This window comes from Mus caroli, unplaced genomic scaffold (genome assembly GCF_978045245.1).
Source record: "Mus caroli unplaced genomic scaffold, Mus_caroli_1 scaffold_11, whole genome shotgun sequence".
NCBI classification, from domain to species: Eukaryota; Metazoa; Chordata; class Mammalia; order Rodentia; family Muridae; genus Mus; species Mus caroli.
In genome coordinates, this window is record NW_028227266.1 from 4,889,389 (window position 1) to 4,907,492 (window position 18,104).

General features: G+C 38.8%; 1 protein-coding gene across 1 annotated transcript in view; it reads left to right on the forward strand.

The window, feature by feature from the left end:
• Angptl5 (angiopoietin like 5) overlaps window positions 1–15,465 on the forward strand; it is a 34,685-nt gene extending 19,220 nt beyond the window's left edge. The window contains 9 exon segments of the mRNA XM_085844400.1: window positions 6,804–6,836; window positions 6,839–6,903; window positions 8,357–8,476; window position 9,840; window positions 10,839–10,883; window positions 10,886–11,019; window positions 11,939–11,942; window positions 15,157–15,418; window positions 15,420–15,465. Of these exon segments, the coding sequence (XP_085700526.1) occupies window positions 6,804–6,836; window positions 6,839–6,903; window positions 8,357–8,476; window position 9,840; window positions 10,839–10,883; window positions 10,886–11,019; window positions 11,939–11,942; window positions 15,157–15,418; window positions 15,420–15,465 (710 nt within the window).
• Window positions 15,466–18,104: the final 2,639 nt, after the last annotated feature.

An 18,104-nucleotide genomic window follows, 5' to 3' on the forward strand; every position in this document is an offset into this window, starting at 1 on the left:
CATCATGATCAAGTAGGCTTCATCCCAGGGATGCAGGGATGGTTTAATATATGGAAATCCATCAACGTAATCCACTATATAAACAAACCCAAAGACAAAAACTACATGATCATCTCCTTAGATGCTGAGAAAGCATTTGACAAAATCTTGATAAAATTCATGATAAAAGTCTTGGAAAGATCAGGAATCCAAGGCCCATCCCTAAACATAATACAAGCAATATACTGCAAACCAGTTGCCAACATCAAACTAAATGGAGAGAAACTTGAAGCAATCCCACTAAAATCATGTACTAGACAAGGCTGCTCACTATCTGTGGTCTCCCTTCCCCCAGCCTGTAACCTGCTTGCTTAAGGGTAGAGTTTCCTGCTCATTTGTTCTGCCACGCCCACTGCTGGACCCTGTCGCTTTGCTGCTTGGAGCCACACACGTGTTCATCCTGCTACTGGACCCTGAGTTACTTGGCGGGAAATCGGGTTCCCTCCCCCTTTCTTTATAACTGAATGTCGAAACTAGTAAAGGGGGGCTTTGAACATGAAATCGTCTTGGCCTCGTTCTTTCTCCCTCCCCGTCTAGTATCCTCTCTTTTCAGCTCGAACTGCCATCATCAGTTAAACCATTCACGTTGCGGACTGCTGGTCGGGCCGCAACAACTATCTCCCTGCCTATTCAATATAGTGCTTAAGTCCTAGCCAGAGCAATTAGACAACAAAAGAAGATCAAAGGGATAGAAATTGGAAAGGAAGAAATCAAAATATCACTATTTGCAGATGATATAATAGTATATATAAGTGATCCTAAGAATTCTACCAGGGAACTCCTAAACCTGATAAACAACTTCAGTGAAGTAGCAGGATATAAAATTAACTCAAACAAATCAGTGGCCTTTCTTTACACAAAGGATAAACAGGGTAAGAAAGAAATTAGGGAAACAACACCCTTCACAATAGTCAAAATAATATGAAATACCTTGGTGTGACTCTAAGTAAGGAAGTGAAAGATCTGTATGATAAGAACTTCAAGTCTCTGAAGAAAGCAATTGAAAAATATCTCAGAAGATGGAAAGATCTTCCATGCTCACAGAGTGGCAGGATTAATATAGTCAAAATGGCTCTCTTGCTGAATGCACTGAATGGATTCAATGCAATCCCCATCAAATTTCAGCTCAATTCTTCACTGAGTGAGAAAGGGCAATTTGCAAATTTATCCTGAAAAACAAAAAAAAAAACTAGGATAGCAAAAACTATTCTCAACAATAAAAGAACCTCTGGGAGAATCACCATGCCTGACCTGAAACTTTACTACAGAGCAATTGTGATAAAAACTGTATGACACTGGTACAGCGACATACAGGTAGATCAATGGAATAGAATTGAAGATCCAAAAATGAACCCACACACCTATGGTAACTTGATTTTTGACAAAGGAGCTAAAACAATCCAGTGAAAAAAGGGCAGCATCTTCAAGAAATGGTGCTGGGTCAACTGGTAGTTATCATGTAGGAGAATGCGAATTGATCCATTCTTATCTCCTTATACAAAGATCAAGTCTAAGTGGATCAAGGAACTCCACATAAAATCAGAGACTCTGAAACTTATAGAGGAGAAAGTAGGGAAAAGCCTCCAACTTATGGGCACAGGGGATAAATTCCTGAACAGTACAGCAATGGCTTGTGCTGTAAGATGGAGAATCATCAAATGGGACCTCATAAAATTGCAAAGCTTTTGTAAGGCAAAAGACACTGTCAATAAGACAAAAAAGCCCACCAACAGATTGGGAAATGATCTTTACCCATCCTAAATCATATAGGGGGCTAATATCCAATATATATAAGAAACTTAAGAAGATGGACTCCAGAAAATGAAATAACTCTATTAAAAATGGGGTACAGAGCTAAATAAAGAATTCTCAACTGAGGAATACCGAATGGCTGAGAAGCACCTTAAAAAATGTTCAACATTCTTAATTATCAGAGAAATGCAAATCAAAACAACCCTGAGATTCCACCTCATACCAGTCAGAATGGCTAAGATCAAAATTTCAGGTGACAGCAGATGCTGGCGAGGATGTGGAGAAAAAACAAACACTCCTCCATTGCTGGTGGGATTGTAAGCTTGTACAACCACTCTGGAAATCAGTCTGGTTGTTCCTCAGAAACCTGGACATAGTACTACCAGTAGATACCAGCAATACCTCTCCTGGGCATATACCCAGAAGATGTTCCAACTGGTAAGGACACGTGCTCCACTATGTTCATAGCAGCCTTATTTATAATAGCCAGAAGCTGGAAAGAACCCAGATGTCCCTCAAAAGAGGAATGGATACAGAAAATATGGTACATTTACAGAATGGAGTACCACTCAGCTATTAAAAACAACAAATTTATGAAATTGTTAGGCAAATGGATAGATCTGGAGGATATCATCCTGAGTGAGAGAACCCAATCACAAAAGAACACACATGATATCCACTCAGTGATAAGTGGATATTAACTCAGAAACTTAGATTACCCAAGATACAATTTGCAAAACACATGAAAGTCAAGAAGTAGGAAGACCAAAATGTGGATACTTTGTTCCTTCTTAGAATGGGGAACAAAATACCCATGGAAGGAGTTATGGAGACAAAGTTCAGAGCTGAGAAGGAAGAAAGGACCATCCAGAGACTGCCCCACCCGGGGATCTATCCCATATAACCACCAAACACAGACACTATTGTACATGCCAGAAAGATTTTGCTGACTGGACCCTGATATAGCTGTCTCTTGTGAGGCTATGACAGTGCCTGGCAAATACAGAAGTGGATGCCCACAGTCATCTATTGGATGGAACACAAGGCCCCTAAAGAAGGATCTAGAGAAAGTACCCAAGGAGCTAAAGGTGTGGGCAATCCTATAGGAGGATCAACAATATGAACTAACCAGTACCCCTACATAACTGTGTCTCTAGTTACATCTGTAGCAGAGGATCACCCATCAATGGAGGAAGAGACCCTTGGTCTTGCAAAGATCATATGCCCCAGAACAGGGGAATGCCAGGACCAGGAAGTATGAGTGAGTGGGTTGGGGCGCAGGACAGCGGGGTGGGGGGTATAGGGGGATTTGGGGATAGCATTTGCAATGTAAATGAAGAATATATCCAAGAAAAAAATGCAAAAATAATGTAACTTATTTATTTCTACATGCATTGCTTCTAATAATGGTGAGTCTTACAATGATGAATTCATATAAAAATTCCAAGCAAATAACCGTTTCTAAGCCTCAAATATATGTTCCTAGGTTTTTTCTTCGAAGGGCGAGGGAACAGGCAGAGATTGAGCCTCTCCTTGCTCTTGTTATGAGGAATAGCAATCTTTACAATGACTTACTCTACCACCTCTTCTCAGTGGTAGCAAAGTGTAGCAGAGCATGAACTCCCATGTCAGACTGGCCCTGAATCTGCATGATGCTGTGTCATTGCTATTAGTTTCCTCATCAGTAAGTTGAAAGTCCTTATCTGTCTTCCTCATTGCAGTCAGCAATACCAGACAGAAAACAACTCAAAGAAGAGAAGGTTTATAATAGGGCTCACAGTTGGAAATCCACTATACAGTGGTGAGGAGCCTTCGCAGCTGGAGTGTTAGGCAGCTGACCACACTGCATCTGCATTCAGGAAGCAGAGAGAAGAGTGCTGGGGCTCAGCTTGCCTCCTCCCTTTTTGTCAATTTGGGATTCCAATTCATGAACATGGTGTCACCCAACTGCAAGTTGCATCTTTCTTCCTCATAACCTTCTGGAGACTATCTCATGTACACATCCCTAAGTTTTGAATTAAGGTACCTCTAAAGCCAGACAAGTTACCATGAATTCTAGTTAACTTTTGCAGTCTTACAGATTTGCTGTGAGGGGTGAATGAATAAATCACAAAAAGTTCAGAAAATTTGTGTGATGCACAGCAAATCTTCATTCTCATCCATACCTATTATCCTATTATCCTTAGGTTTGGTCTTCTCATTTTGTCCTGGATTTCCTGGATGTTTTGTGTTAGAAGGTTTTTTATTGTTGTTGTTGTTTTTTTTTTTTTTTTTTTTTTTTTGCATTTTCTTTGATTGTTGTGTCCATGTTTTCCATGGTATCTTCTGCACCTGAGATTCTCTCTTCCATTTCTTGCAGTCTGTTGGTGATGCTCGCATCTATAGTTCCTGATTTCTTTTTTTTTTTTTTTTTTTTTTTTTTGGTTTTTCGAGACAGGGTTTCTCTGTGTAGCCGTGGCTGTCCTGGCACTCACTTTGTAGACCAGGCTGGCCTCGAACTCAGAAATCTGCCTGCCTCTGCCTCCCGAGTGCTGGGATTAAAGGCGTGCGCCACCACGCCCGGCTAGTTCCTGATTTCTATCTCCAGAGTTGTCTTTCTTTGGGTTTTCTTTATTGTTTCTACTTCCATTTTTAGATCCTGGTTGGTTTTGTTCAATGCCTTCACCTGTTTGGTAGTGTTTCCCTGTAATTTTTAAAGGGATTTTTGTGTTTCCTCTTTAAGGAATTTTACCTGTTTATCTTTGTTCTTCTGTATTTCTTTTTTTTTTTTAAATTAGGTATTTTCTTCATTTATATTTCAAATGCTATCCCAAAAGTCCCCTATATCCTCCCCTCCCTTACTCCCCTACCCACCCACTCCCACTTCTTGGCCCTGGCGTTCCCCTGTACTGAGGCATATAAAGTTTGCAAGACCAAGGTGTCTCTCTTCCCAATGATAGCCGACTAGGCCATCTTCTGCTACATATGCAGCTAGAGACACAAGCTCCAGGGGTACTGGTTAGTTCATAGTGTTATTCCACCTATAGGGTTGCAGACCTTTTAGCTCCTTGGGTACTTTCTCTTCCTCCATTGGGGGCCCCATGTTCCATCCAATAGCTGACTGTGAGCATCCACTTCTGTGTTTGCCAGGCACCAGCATAGCCTCACAAGAGACAGCTATATCAGGGTGCTGTAAGATCGAGAATTAACAAATGGGACCTCATAAAGTCTCCTGTATTTCTTTAAGGGAGTTAATAATGTCCTCCTTAAAATCCTCTACCAGCATCATGAGATATGATTTTAAATCTGAATCTTGCTTTTCCAGTGTGCTGGGTTATCCAGGACTCGCTGTGGTGGGAGTACTAGGCTCTGATGATGCTGAGTGGTCTTGGTTTCTGCTAGTAATATTCTTATGTTTGCCTGTCGACATCTGGTAATCTCTGGTGTTAGATGTTCTAGATGTCTCTGGCTGGAGCTTGTTCCTCCTGTGAGTCTGTTAGTCTCTGTCAGCACTCGTGGGAGACCAGCTTTCTCCTGAGTCCTGTGGTTCCGAGCACTCCTTGGAGGCCAACTCTTCTCTAGCAGGAAAGGTGCACAGAGGACTGAGGAGCAGCTCTGCCTCCTGGCTGAGTATGAAGGTCTGATGGGACCCTGACCAAGCTCTATTGCTTCTGTGGCCCATGTGCTCTCCTGCGCTGACCTGCCTCAGACTGACCCCGGTTAGAAAATGGTGATCACACCTGAGTCCTGGGGATCTGAGTGCTCCCTGTAGGCATGCTCTCCTCTCCAGCTTTAACTTTTGTAGACAGAGTATCCACCGGACTTGCTTTATTTCTCTTTTGGTGAAGAAACTGACTTCTTCCATCTTTTTGTTATTTACATTGGTGAACAAGTATGTATTAATTATAGTTAACCTCAAATTTTGTCCTCCCTACTCATCCTTAATATATTAAAGATAAACTTGAGCTAACTTAGATTCATTGGAAAAGAGAACACATAATTATACAATAAGTAAGTGTTGATCTCAAATGAGACTTTTAAAGATTTTATTTTTATTTATATGTATATGTGTGTGCCAGTGTGAGTTTATGCATATCACATGTGTGTAGGGAACCAGAATGTGGGCTCTTCTGGCACTGTAGTTACAGACAGTTGCAAGCCACCATTTGCGGGGCTAGGAACATATCCTAGATCTCTGTAAGAGCACGTGGAGCTCTTAACTATTAAGCTATTTTTCCACCCCCAGAATATGAGACTTTTAAACACTAATCACTAAAAGTGATGCTATTTGTGAGGATTTTGTAGCCTAAATTCTTTAATTACTGTTTTTTCATATATTTTTCTCTTGAATTCTAAAACTGTGGTCATTTTTCATGACATCACACTAGAAGTTGTAGTGAAAGAACCTAGTGGGGAAACCCCCACTCAATTCCCGAATCGGTGCGCACTCAAGGAATCACGAGAGACCGTCTTGATGCAAACACACGAGGTAGTTTAATGACGGAGCTCCGGGCCAACACGTATCTCACACAGGAGACAGATGTTGTCGACCACGAGGCTTGAAAGCTAGGGGTTTTATAGAAAAGGGTCTGGGGCTGGGGGAGGAATTGGCGTGGTTTCACATGATTGGTTCATTTAAACATCAGCAGAATGATTACACATCAGAAAAAGAGTACGTGCAGGTCAGGGTGTCAGGAATTCTGAGGGCCGGGTGCTTATCTAAGTCAGCAGAGCATCTGGTTAACATTTAACCCAGGTCAGAAGGGCGGGAGATAGGGAGGTGCCCGGCCAGTCCGGACATTCTTGTATGTCTTCTCTATCTTTATGGCTAGTTGGTTCCTGGGATGATTTTATAGCCTTTGTTCTTTGCTCTAGGCCCAAAAAGCTCTCCTAACTAGCAAATGGCACGAGTCATGGACCTTGAATTTTAATTTTCTTTCAGTAGCAACAATTTCAGCAATCATTGTCAATTTTCTGCTATTAAGTGATTCTCTTGGGTAAAACTGAATGTGCACTACCTTTTATTTTTCTAGGTATGGATTGCACTGATATTAAAAATCCAATTGGCTGTCCTTAAAAACCCCTAGTGGTTTATATATAATCTTTCCAGAAGTATCCTGCTACCTATTTGAGGTAAAGTTTTCCCTTATTATATAGAATAAAGTAAATATCAATATAACCTAATTAATATTAAATTTACAATTATTTTAATATTTATTTTTATTTGTCTTGAAATTTTAAGTAAGCTAGTAATATTTACAGTTTCAAAGTTTGGTTTCCTTTACATTTTCTGCTCAGACCATGAACTTCAGTTTCCTATCTAAGTTTCCATAATTACACTATTTATAGTAAATCTACTTGTTGCAAGGTTTTATGTTACCCTTATGGAGGCAGAACTCTACAGTATAAATTCTTGCTTTAATTTACTATGGAGACTAGACAATAAAGATGTGTTGTAACTTGGGGCTTTCTGAAATACTTTTACTTTTCTTTCAACTGGTGGCTATAGTTTCTTTTGACGATACATAATTTAAGAAAAATATTTTACTGGAGCATAAGGAATGTTGACAAACTGATCCATGCTGAATTTGGATAATATGAATTATATTTTGTTCATTTTTAGTACTTGTTTGCTTGTATTCTAGTAGAAACTTATTGCACAGGATGGAAGAGATATATGTGTGTGTATACATTATTTTTTCTGGGTACTTTCTCAGTGTATAAAAGAATATGATCCTTGGAGTTTGTCAATAGTCTATATTGTACAACAACAACCTTTTTTATTTTCTAAATAGACATACCAATTTCTTTTCTCTTGAAAATTCTATTAACAAGATGTCAGAAAAATTGGGAATTAAGTGGGAAGTCCTTTTAAAACCATCTTAGTCACTCTGCCTACACGCCTATGGCTGTATGTGAATAGTGGGAGGAGGATTGTTTCTCAGTCTGCGGCAGCTGTGCAATCACCTCTCCTAGGAGTGTGTTGGTGCCAGCCTCCCTCGCGGTGCTTTCTTTTTTCTGCCTCTGAGTGGGAAGTTTCTGATAGAGGGAAGTAGGTTGATTTCTCCCCCTGCCATTCCTAAGTAACCTAGCAGGTACATTTCACACAGTTTTAACTGAGGCACCTATGAGCACCTGCTGACTGGGCTCAGATCATGCCTTTTTGTCTTGAAATGTCAATCTGAACACCAGACTAAGAAACACTAGAGTGTTCCAAAATGAGAAACAAGAGGCAAGCAGGCAACCATATTTAACATGTTAAAAGCCAGCACTATAACTGAAAGAATAAGGTCTTTTGCAAAGTGAGCCATCTCTCTGCCATATCATAGCAGCACTATTATCCCTGAATGTATTGAGGAATAAAGAAATACTACAAATAGTTACTATGAGCAGTTGTATCTTTTAAAAAGTATCTTACACAGGGCTGCAGTTATGTTTATTATGAGTTTAAGTAGTAATATCTTTAGAGAATTAAAAATATGAATGCATGGTATTGAAAACTTTCTTGTGTTTGTCTGAGGGTTATGAATGAGTTATATAATGTCAGATAATGAGAACAATGGTGTGTTTTCCTGGCCCATAGTAGGTAACTTGCGACATGGATTTCAGAGGAGGAGGATGAACAGTGCTTCAGAGAAGGCTTGATGGGACAACCGACTTCCAAAGGCTGGGCTGTGATTACCTGGATGGATTTGGAGACCTTTAGGTAAAATTTTATGTATTTCTGTTTTACCTTTTCTCCTCCTTTCTTGTGTTTTATGTTTAAATTGTACCAGCATTGGTAAATCTATATGAACATAAGAGTGGTAAATCTTTGTGAACATAAAATATGATTTAAATTCTATATTCTTATGTCAAGTTATTAAAAAAAATTCAGTTACAGCCTAGAAGTCTGGGCTGGAGACATGGCATAGCAATTATGAGTACTGGCTGTTCTTCCAGACAACTTAGGTTCAATTGCCAGCACTCACAACTGTCTGTTACTCCTGTTCCAGGGGATCTAAAATTCTGTTCTAGCTTTCAAGAGCACCAGGCGTGGCCGGGCTTGGTGGTGCACACCTTCAATTCCAGCACTTGGGAGGCAGAGGCAGACACACATTCATGCAAAAGACCTATAAACATACATTTTAAAAAGATATAATTTTCTTAGGAGATAAATTGAAATGTTATTTGAATGAAAATTCTCAGTTGGATATTTATTGTATGTACCCAGTAGTTCTGGCAGGTGCATCCCAATTGTTCATAGAATGAAAAATTTTAAAAAGGGCAGTCATAGACTTAAAATACAATAAAACAAGTAGAATCAAAGTATATGACCTTGATTTAGTAATAGTTTTATAAAATTACATTCAGTTCAAAGCAAACAAAGCATTTAAACTAAGTGTAATTTCATAAAACTACTGCTATAAAAAGTAATAGTTCCTTACTGCTCTGGGTGAATTGTAAATCATATATTGGCAGTGTGGCAACATCACTTCTGATAGCAAACAGAAATGCCAATATTTCTGAACCCTTAAGATTTTGCGTTAGTTGAAATATCTAAAGTTGTTTTTGATATTCTTTATGCTATTATAACTATAGTTTTTATTGTAATTTTAAATACCTAATGTCCCATAATGCCATCCAAAGATTTGGTAAGTTGTGGTTTTAGGCATACCAGTGATTTCAGAAGACATTTGGTCAATTGCGACGTAACCACCAAGCTACAGGCAGTTAGTATTTGCTTTTTGTCAGTGTAACCTCTGGTTTTCCTTTGAGTACATCCTCTGTACTCAAAGAACATTACACATGTCAATACCTCGTGATTATTTCTATGGTGAGATGGTAGGGGTTTTGACTAAGAAAATCTACAGGCAGATACTTTTTTCAAACTGAGACTGTTAAATACTTAGTACAATTAAACTATATTGGGGAGTTAATAAAATGTGCTGTTAACTCTTAAACATGAGATTGGAGTGGAGATGAAGGAAGCTTAAAACATATACAGACCATGCACCTAAAAGGCCCCCTGGGAGCCCAGCTTACAGTGTGGCTGCTTTTCTTGTACTTATTCATTTCAGTTCTAGTAGGGTGGAAAAGAAGTTCATATCTTAGTCATAATGTCCTGAGCTTCAATACTGTCTGTCTCATTATGTCCTAACCCTCTGAAAATTTATATCCTGCAATTTCATAATTTAAGTAGGTTGTATTTTAGGCATTTCCACATTTGCTATACTCCACAGTGGATATGGGGAGATTGAAAGCTAGTGGTTATAATGTACATGCAAGAAACACAATCTGAATTAGGGAATTCTGTTAATATAATCCACCTTAGAGCTATAGTTGTCTTAGAAATATTGACTTAAATCTGGGGAGGCCTCAGTGTGGCCACATTTTGTTTCTAGGTAGATAGATGGCAAGCTGCTTTTGAACAAAGAAATATTTATTCATAAGTATTCTCCATGGTAGGAAAAGCAACTTTAGCTGGATGTTTTGGGGGGATGTTTCTTTGGAAGAAGCTGATTTGGGGTTTAAAACTCCTACATTTATAGGGTCACATCGTTTGTTAGTTGTTATATGATTTCAACAACTTTTCTTCTGACATGTCCTGATGGTAAAACTTGATTTTTTTCTTTAGTCTTTAAATACACCTTTAAGTTGAATTTGGGAAATAAAAATGAATCAGCCGGGGCTGGTGAGATGGCTCAGTGGGTAAGAGCACCCGACTGCCCTTCCAAAGGTCCGGAGTTCAAATCCCAGCAACCACATGGTGGCTCACAACCATCCGTAACTAGATCTGACGCCCTCTTCTGGTGTGTCTTAAGACAGCTACAGTGTACTCACATATAATAAATAAATAAATCTTTAAAAAAATGAATCAGCCTGGTTCTGTTCAGTCTAGTGAACTGACTAGCAATTATTAGCAAAATAATTAAGTTAAATACCAGCTGAGGTGGGCCAAGTTGCCCATGAAAATGTTACTGGTGAGTCTCCTCAGTTATGGAAACACTGAAGATCATTCATATGCACTAATAAGAAATTGTTCTCATCTGAGAGAAATGTATTAAAACAAAGTATTTCTTTTACAGGAGAATTTTCGTTAGGACTGAAAAATATTTTTTACATAGTAAACCAGAAGATTCTAGTTTTATGCTTCATGTGGCCCTGGAATCTGAAGACGGCACACTTGGTTATGCTTCACAGGATAGTTTTTAGCTAGAGGATGAAACAAAAAATTTAAAAATACACTTATGATGATATTCAGGAAATGTTGATAAGTTTTTAATTACTAAAATGATAGAAAAGCCCAGTATTACATAAAGATAGAAGTAGTGTAAGAAATACATGGATTACATACAGATGATGACAATAGATTACAGAATAATATATGAGTCAGAAAGTCTGTTGTGGACACTGTTTGCTTAGTGACCTTGAAGAGTTTTATGTCCTTTGAAGAGGTTGACTGGTACTCCTGTGGCCCTGTGGATGGAGATCCTGGGGGCAGGGTGGGTAAGCAGCATTTCTAGTTCATGTTCAGGGAGTCTGAGCTCATTATCAAACCTTCTAACTTTGACAGTGAAATGTCTGGCCTGTGACCTTCAGTGGATCACACCTCTTCCACTCAACCCTAGTCCACAGCAACACTGACATGAGTTCTTTTCATTCCCCCTTGATGCATTCATTCATGCATGTCCACAGTTTTAACTCACTAGAATGTCAGAATACTTGGTGATACAATTGTGTTTTGCTGCTGAATTTTTAAAGACACTGGGTTCATTTTCCTGTTGTTCCTGGTTGTATAGTTGTTGGTTATCTACATTAGTGCTAGAAATTCACAATGAATGCTATATATCCCTTCACTATCAACTGGTTATGGTACAGAGGAAAACATAAATGACATTGAAAACACAGAAGACTGATGGATCTTTAGATTTAAAGAGAATGCAAGAGTGATTGCAACCAGGAGATTTGGTTGCAATAAGAGGAAGGGCAGGTTTCAAAATGAGGCTAATGGTAAAGCTTGAAAATGGACATTTCTTCAGAATCTCAGCCAGTTACTTCAGACCAGAAAGATAGTCTGGCATCCTGAGGACTGCAGACTTGGTATAGGAAGAAAGAATGGGCTTTTGGCAAGTGAATATTGGCAAATGGGGCAGCTTGTGTCACAGCATAGAAGAGGAGATGGCAGGCAGGTGGCTGCGTGGTATGGCTGGAGTTCATGGCATATTAGGGATCTTGGCCTTGAAACATTAGGAAAAAATTAAAATTCAAGTATTGATAAATATGCAAAAACTTAAAGGGTTAAATATAAGTTTTTGTGTGTGTCTTACCTCCAAAACCACAAAGAATTGCCTCAACATGGAGCATGCCATATCAGAAAGCTTCTGTGGAGTTTTCCAAAAGATGACTATGCTTTTGTTAGAGGATTGTGATGGTTTGTATATCTTTGGACCAGGGAGTGGCACCATCTGAAGGTGTGGCCTTGTTGGACTAGTGTGACCTGATTGGAATGGGTGTGTCATTGTGGTTGTGGGTATAAGATCCTCACCCTAGTTGCCTGGCAGTCAGTCTTCCACTAGCAGCCTTTGGATGAAGACATAGAACTCTCAGCTCCTCCTGTGCCATACCTGCCTGGATACTGCCATGTTCCCACCTTGATGATAATGGACTGAACCTCTGAACCTGTAAGCCAGCCCCAATTAAATGTTGTTTTTATAAGACTTGCCTTGGTCATGGTGTCTGTTCACAGCAGTAAAACCCTAACTAAGCCAAGGATGCTTTATCTTTATTATAGTGCTCTTAAATTTCCCATAGTCATTAATTAGCTTTCAATTGTTGATCACATGATACAGTTAAATTAAGGAAAGGAAAAGGTACAGATATACGGATAAAATGTGACCAGACACAAATTTGGCATTGAGCTTGGGGAAAAATATAAATATGAATTTGAACATTTGAGCAAGACTATTATTTCATAAGAAGTTGGAAAGGGCTAGGGAGATTATTCAGTCATCAAGTATCTACTACACAAGAACCTAAGTTCAGATTCCTAGAGCTTATGGGGAAAACTGGGTAGCACAGCATAAACCTGTAAGCCCAGCCTTGGAACATGGGGTACAGGCATTGAGACAGATAGATTCTTGTTCCAGCTGTCCTAGCCTATTGAGTCAAAAGTAAAGTGGACAGTGATCAAGAAAAGAGACCTTAGGTACATGCATGTGTGTGTGTGTGTGTGTGTGTGTGTGTGCGTGCACACGCACGCGCCCACGCACCCCCCACCCCCAGAGTACAAATATTCCTGATAGTAAAGCTTGACAGAAATTTCTGTGGGTTCTCAGAGACAGTAGCATTGTAAGTTTGTCATTGGGGTGACTAAAATTTTTAACAGCAACAACTTACAAAAGCAAAGAATTATTTTGGCTGACAGCTTCAGAGCTATGAGTCCCTCAAGGCAGGGAGTTTGTGATGGAGGAGAGCAATTTACATCATTTTGATGGCTAAATAAAGAAGGGGAATACAAGAAGGGGCAGAGGCAAGACAGCTCTAAAGTCATGTGCCAGTGACCTACTTCCATCTGTACCTCCTCATTATCATTTCACCATCTCTCAGTAATGTTTCTGTATGATGGATCCAGCAAAGGAACCACCCACTCATGAGGGCAGAGCCCTCAGGATGTGACTCTCCAGAAATGCTACCCTAGGCCCACCTAGAAGTGTGCTTCATTACCATCTATCTAAAGATAATGAAGGTCAGTTGTCAGTCACAGTGTTAAGTTCTGAGAGCCACACTCATAGTAAATATGCTGGGTAAGTTCTAATGACTTTTTCCAGGAACAATGTGTGTGTGTGTGTGTGTGTGTGTGTGTGTGTGTGTGTATTTAAAAAGAGTGATTAAGTATAATACACTGAGAAGTCATCTGGTGTAGACTCTCCTGACGTTGATGTTGGCAATGGAGACTATTCATGGTCATAGAATTTAGCATTGCTCCCTAGTTGAATTACAGATTTTAAAAAATGCATTGTATTACTTATTTTGTGCATGTGTATGTGTACAGACATATACTTCCCACAGTGCATGCATTTAGCTTAGAGGACAACTTGGGGACTCGTTTTTCTTCTTTCTTTATGTTTGTTCTGGAGATTGAATTCAGGTTAAAAGGCTTGGTAGCAAGTGTCTTTCTCCATTGAGCCATTTCTCCAGCTGCTTGGGTGAACTTCTGGAAGGTATTGCACAGCATGGATGCTGAAAATTATATTGCCTTTGCAGATGTGCATATTTCAGTGTGTGTTTTGTGTGCCATAATGTGCAGAGTCAGAGACTTCACTAACCAATCGAGCTGTGTTTCAGATAGATCACACTAATGGAACTCTTTAGGCTCCCCAAAATACTTAAGTAAAGAGATCTCAAACATTCAGAAGTACATGACAAAATGCAGGAGTTAGCTTCCTAGATACTTTACATAACTTCTCTTTTAGCTGATTTTTCAAAGATATTAGTCAAAATCCTCATGCAGGTAAAATATAGGTATGAGTCCACTAAGACTCTTTTTCAAGTAAAATACAACTCCTGAGCCTGTAGTTTAGTTATTAGCTGGAATGTCTTTGCCAGGAAACTTAATCCTGGAAGGGATCTGGTGGACATCAGGCATGCTATTCATACAGTTGTCCAGTGTAAGCTCTTTGAAAATGAACAGTTTACACAGAATGTGAAGAACCATGATGAAAAGCACATAAGACATGCCACAGGAACACTCTACCCCCTAAAAGAAAGTGTACCATGTTGCAAATACAGATGTAATATTTTTAGGGGTAAATGGTTTATTTTCAGCTATAATTGTCTTTCTAAATTGAAAGCCTGCTGTGGGGGAAGAACAGAAGTCTCAGTGGTTAAGAGTATTTACCACTGTTCCAGGAGACTAGGTTCAATGCTCAGAACTCACATGGGGTTTCTCAAATGTCTATTATTCTAGTTTCAGGGAATCTATCACACCTGTACCCTCTATGAGCACTCCATGTATTTGGTACACAGACAAACATGCAGGCCAAGCAACTACATACATAAAAAAATAAAAACATTAAAAACCTACTGTGTAACAAAAAGAAAACATATGGTGTGTAAGTTGTTTTCTTTTTAAAAAAATTATCAGTTAACATGCAGATCACTTTCAAGTATGACAGGCACATGTACCATAATTTGATTTTGTGTGTATAGCCAAAGCTTCCAAATTGGTTGGTCTGTTCATTTAAAGATACTGAAAGATAAAGACATCTCAAGGTTTTAGCACATTGTGTGAGATTGAAATCTGTTTCTAGATACAGTATTTCTGTATAACTATATAATAATTGTTGCTTAAAATCATAAAAAATTCTCTGAATTCATTATTTGAAAATAATCCATTTTATGCAGGTAATGAATTCTGGGGCTTCAGAGAAGATGATAATCAGAATTCAATGCCTTTCGGCACCTCAGATGTTGATAACATTGTGTGCCACCCTGCTTGCCTGGTCAATAGTCAGTCAGTGAAGAGCAGCAGTCACTTGCATAAAGATACTGGCTGGTGGTTCAACCAATGTGGTCTCACAAACCTAAATGGCATCCATCACAGTCCTGGCAAACTTGGTGCAACTGGAATTCACATGGATCAAAAAACAGCTCAGTTGTCCAGATTAAATCTCAATGAAAATCAGAAGAACTTACAACCCAAATTTTAAGTAATTTTATTTTAAATTGTAGTGCAATTTCTGTAATTATTTTTGAAAACATGTAAACATTTTTTACATAGATCTTTTTTAAGCTAGAGTTTAATATTTTAGCAAGAAGTTGGGTATAGATGGCATGTTAGTGTGATGGTTTAACCAGTAAACTTCAGTTTTGTAGCATTTTATAAAAGCAAGCATGGCATATCATGGTGTATTTCCTATTTGATTATACTAACATCACGTGATTGTTTGCAAGATGCATAGTGTTTTAAAAGGAACTTGCCTTCTCTTTTGAGCATATAAATTATAGTAAGTTGTTAGGAAAACTGAGGAGAGAATCTTAAATACTTCTATATCCCTATGCTTGTTTATGTAATTTACAGTTAACTCCTGCTGAAGACAGTTACAAGGAGAAACTTATTAACACCACAAGGTTAAAATTTTTACCAAGTGCGGGCTCTCTGCCAGCAGGTCTAGGCTGAGAGGAGAGAACCCAGTCTCTCTGGGGCTGAAGTGGGATGGTGAGTGTTGCAACTCAGATCTCCTGCCATTTGGAGAATAACCACCCAGAGCAGAGCCCGGAGTCTGTACAAGCAGGAACTCGGTTTAATTGTATCAATCCTTTTATTTATAAAGAGCCGAGAGAGGAGGTGTTTTTTTTTAAATTTTTATTTTAAAAATTTATTTATTTATTTATTTGGTGAGTTGAGGTGGCATAGGGGGAGGGGAAAGGAGACAAAGGGTATTGGGTGACTGAGCCAACAAAGTTATTCTACATCAGCAGTAGCTAGGCAAAGGCAGGCTCAAGCAGATCCTGCTGAGTCACTCCAGTACTGAGACAGTTTTGGGTTTCTCCTCAAAGCCCAGACCAGGGCCAAGTGATACCACAATATTTTAAAACTAGTAAGAATTTGCTGCTAAAATAATTTATTATTCATATTTTATCATGAATAATAATTTTGCTTTTATTTGTAGTATATTTTCTATACATATATCCTGATCAGTTACATTCTAAAACACTTGTATTTTAAATCCTTTTAATTTAATTTTATTTTTTTAATGAATGCTTTCTGTCATTTTTAATTTTTTTTAAAAAATACTTAATAGATCAGCCATGCCTAGAACTACTATATGGCCCATGGTGTCTTAGAACTAACTCACCATACAACTTAGGCTGGCCTGGAACTTGTGGGCAATCTTGCTTCAACTTCTGGAGTGCTAGGATTATAGGTATGATCTATCACATTTGGATCTTGGCTTTTTTTTAAACTAAGTACATGAACTGTAAGTGAGGTACCCAGAGAACATGATGAGGTAGTGGTCTAGACATTCTTGGGAGAAGTCTCATTTCTTCATGTATTCTAAGTTAACAGGATATGGATGGTAAAGATACTGTGAAGAAGACAGCAGGGAATATTCTGGACCAGGCATCAGTTAGTGATGAGTGAGGTATAGGGAAAACAGAAAAGGGCAAACTATTCTTTTCATTTGATATAACACAATTCAAGAACTTCCTTATAAAATAGGCACATGTCAAGAGTAGCAGCTAACCTAATACATCTAATCAGTAAACAGAATTGGATCATTTATTATTGCAAAATTTACACCTGTTTTACATATTTGCACAGAAGCTGAGAAATGAGATCATCCATACTTTGTAATATAAATTGATGCAACCTTGCTAAAGGAGTAGTCAGAGGAAATAGCTTATCTTGATTTTATGTATCACACCTATATAAATGGTTATGAATATCTGATCAGAGATGACATTTAGGTATCCAACATGACATATCATGCACGGATTTCAGTTCTTAGAAAAGTACTATGAAATTAGGGTGATCAAGGCAGTTGAACTATGTGTAGACACTGCAATATCATCTATGTTAGTGATCTGGAATTCAAGCACAGATTTCACCTCCTTGTCCTTTCCACTGAAACTCTTGTGAGGTGGGTGATGCAAATGCTCACATATGTCAAGTACTGTTCTAATCTGCTTCCCACCATGCTGTGTTACCATTCATTGCATGTTCTGTGTAAAGAATACATTGATCCTTAAGTCCATTATGAAAGAACTTTTTATAAAAAAATGTTAATTTTTTTGTTAGATATTTTCTTCATTTACATTTCAAATGCTATTCCCTTTCCTAGTGTCCTCTCCAAAAGTCCCCTTATACCCTCCCTCCACCCTGTGAAAAAGTATAACATAACGTAACCTTTGTGACTCAATGCTCCAAGGTATGCTAGTCATAAAACAGATAGCGACATTCCTCCACCCACCCGCTTCCTGGGTTCAAAGAGTGTTCATTCAAAGAATGTGCTATTGTTAGGGGCTCGTAAAAACTGTCTTGAGAGATAACCCAAACAATTACCAGGTATTCCTTGTGACTCTTTTGACTTTGCACTTCCTTGTGACTCTTAACTGGTATCTTTGGTATTTTCCAACAATGCCCTCCCCACTTCCTTGAGTTGTGGTTTCTTCTTTTAAATACCCCCTTACCCAGCTACTCGGGGTGCCACGGTCCTCTACCCCTGCGTGGTGTATGACTGTGGGCCTGAGAGAGCTCTTGAATAAAAATCCTCTTGCAGTTTGCAGCAAGACCGTTTCTTGTGAGTGATTTGGGGTGTCACCTCTCCTGAGTCAGAACGTGGGAGAGT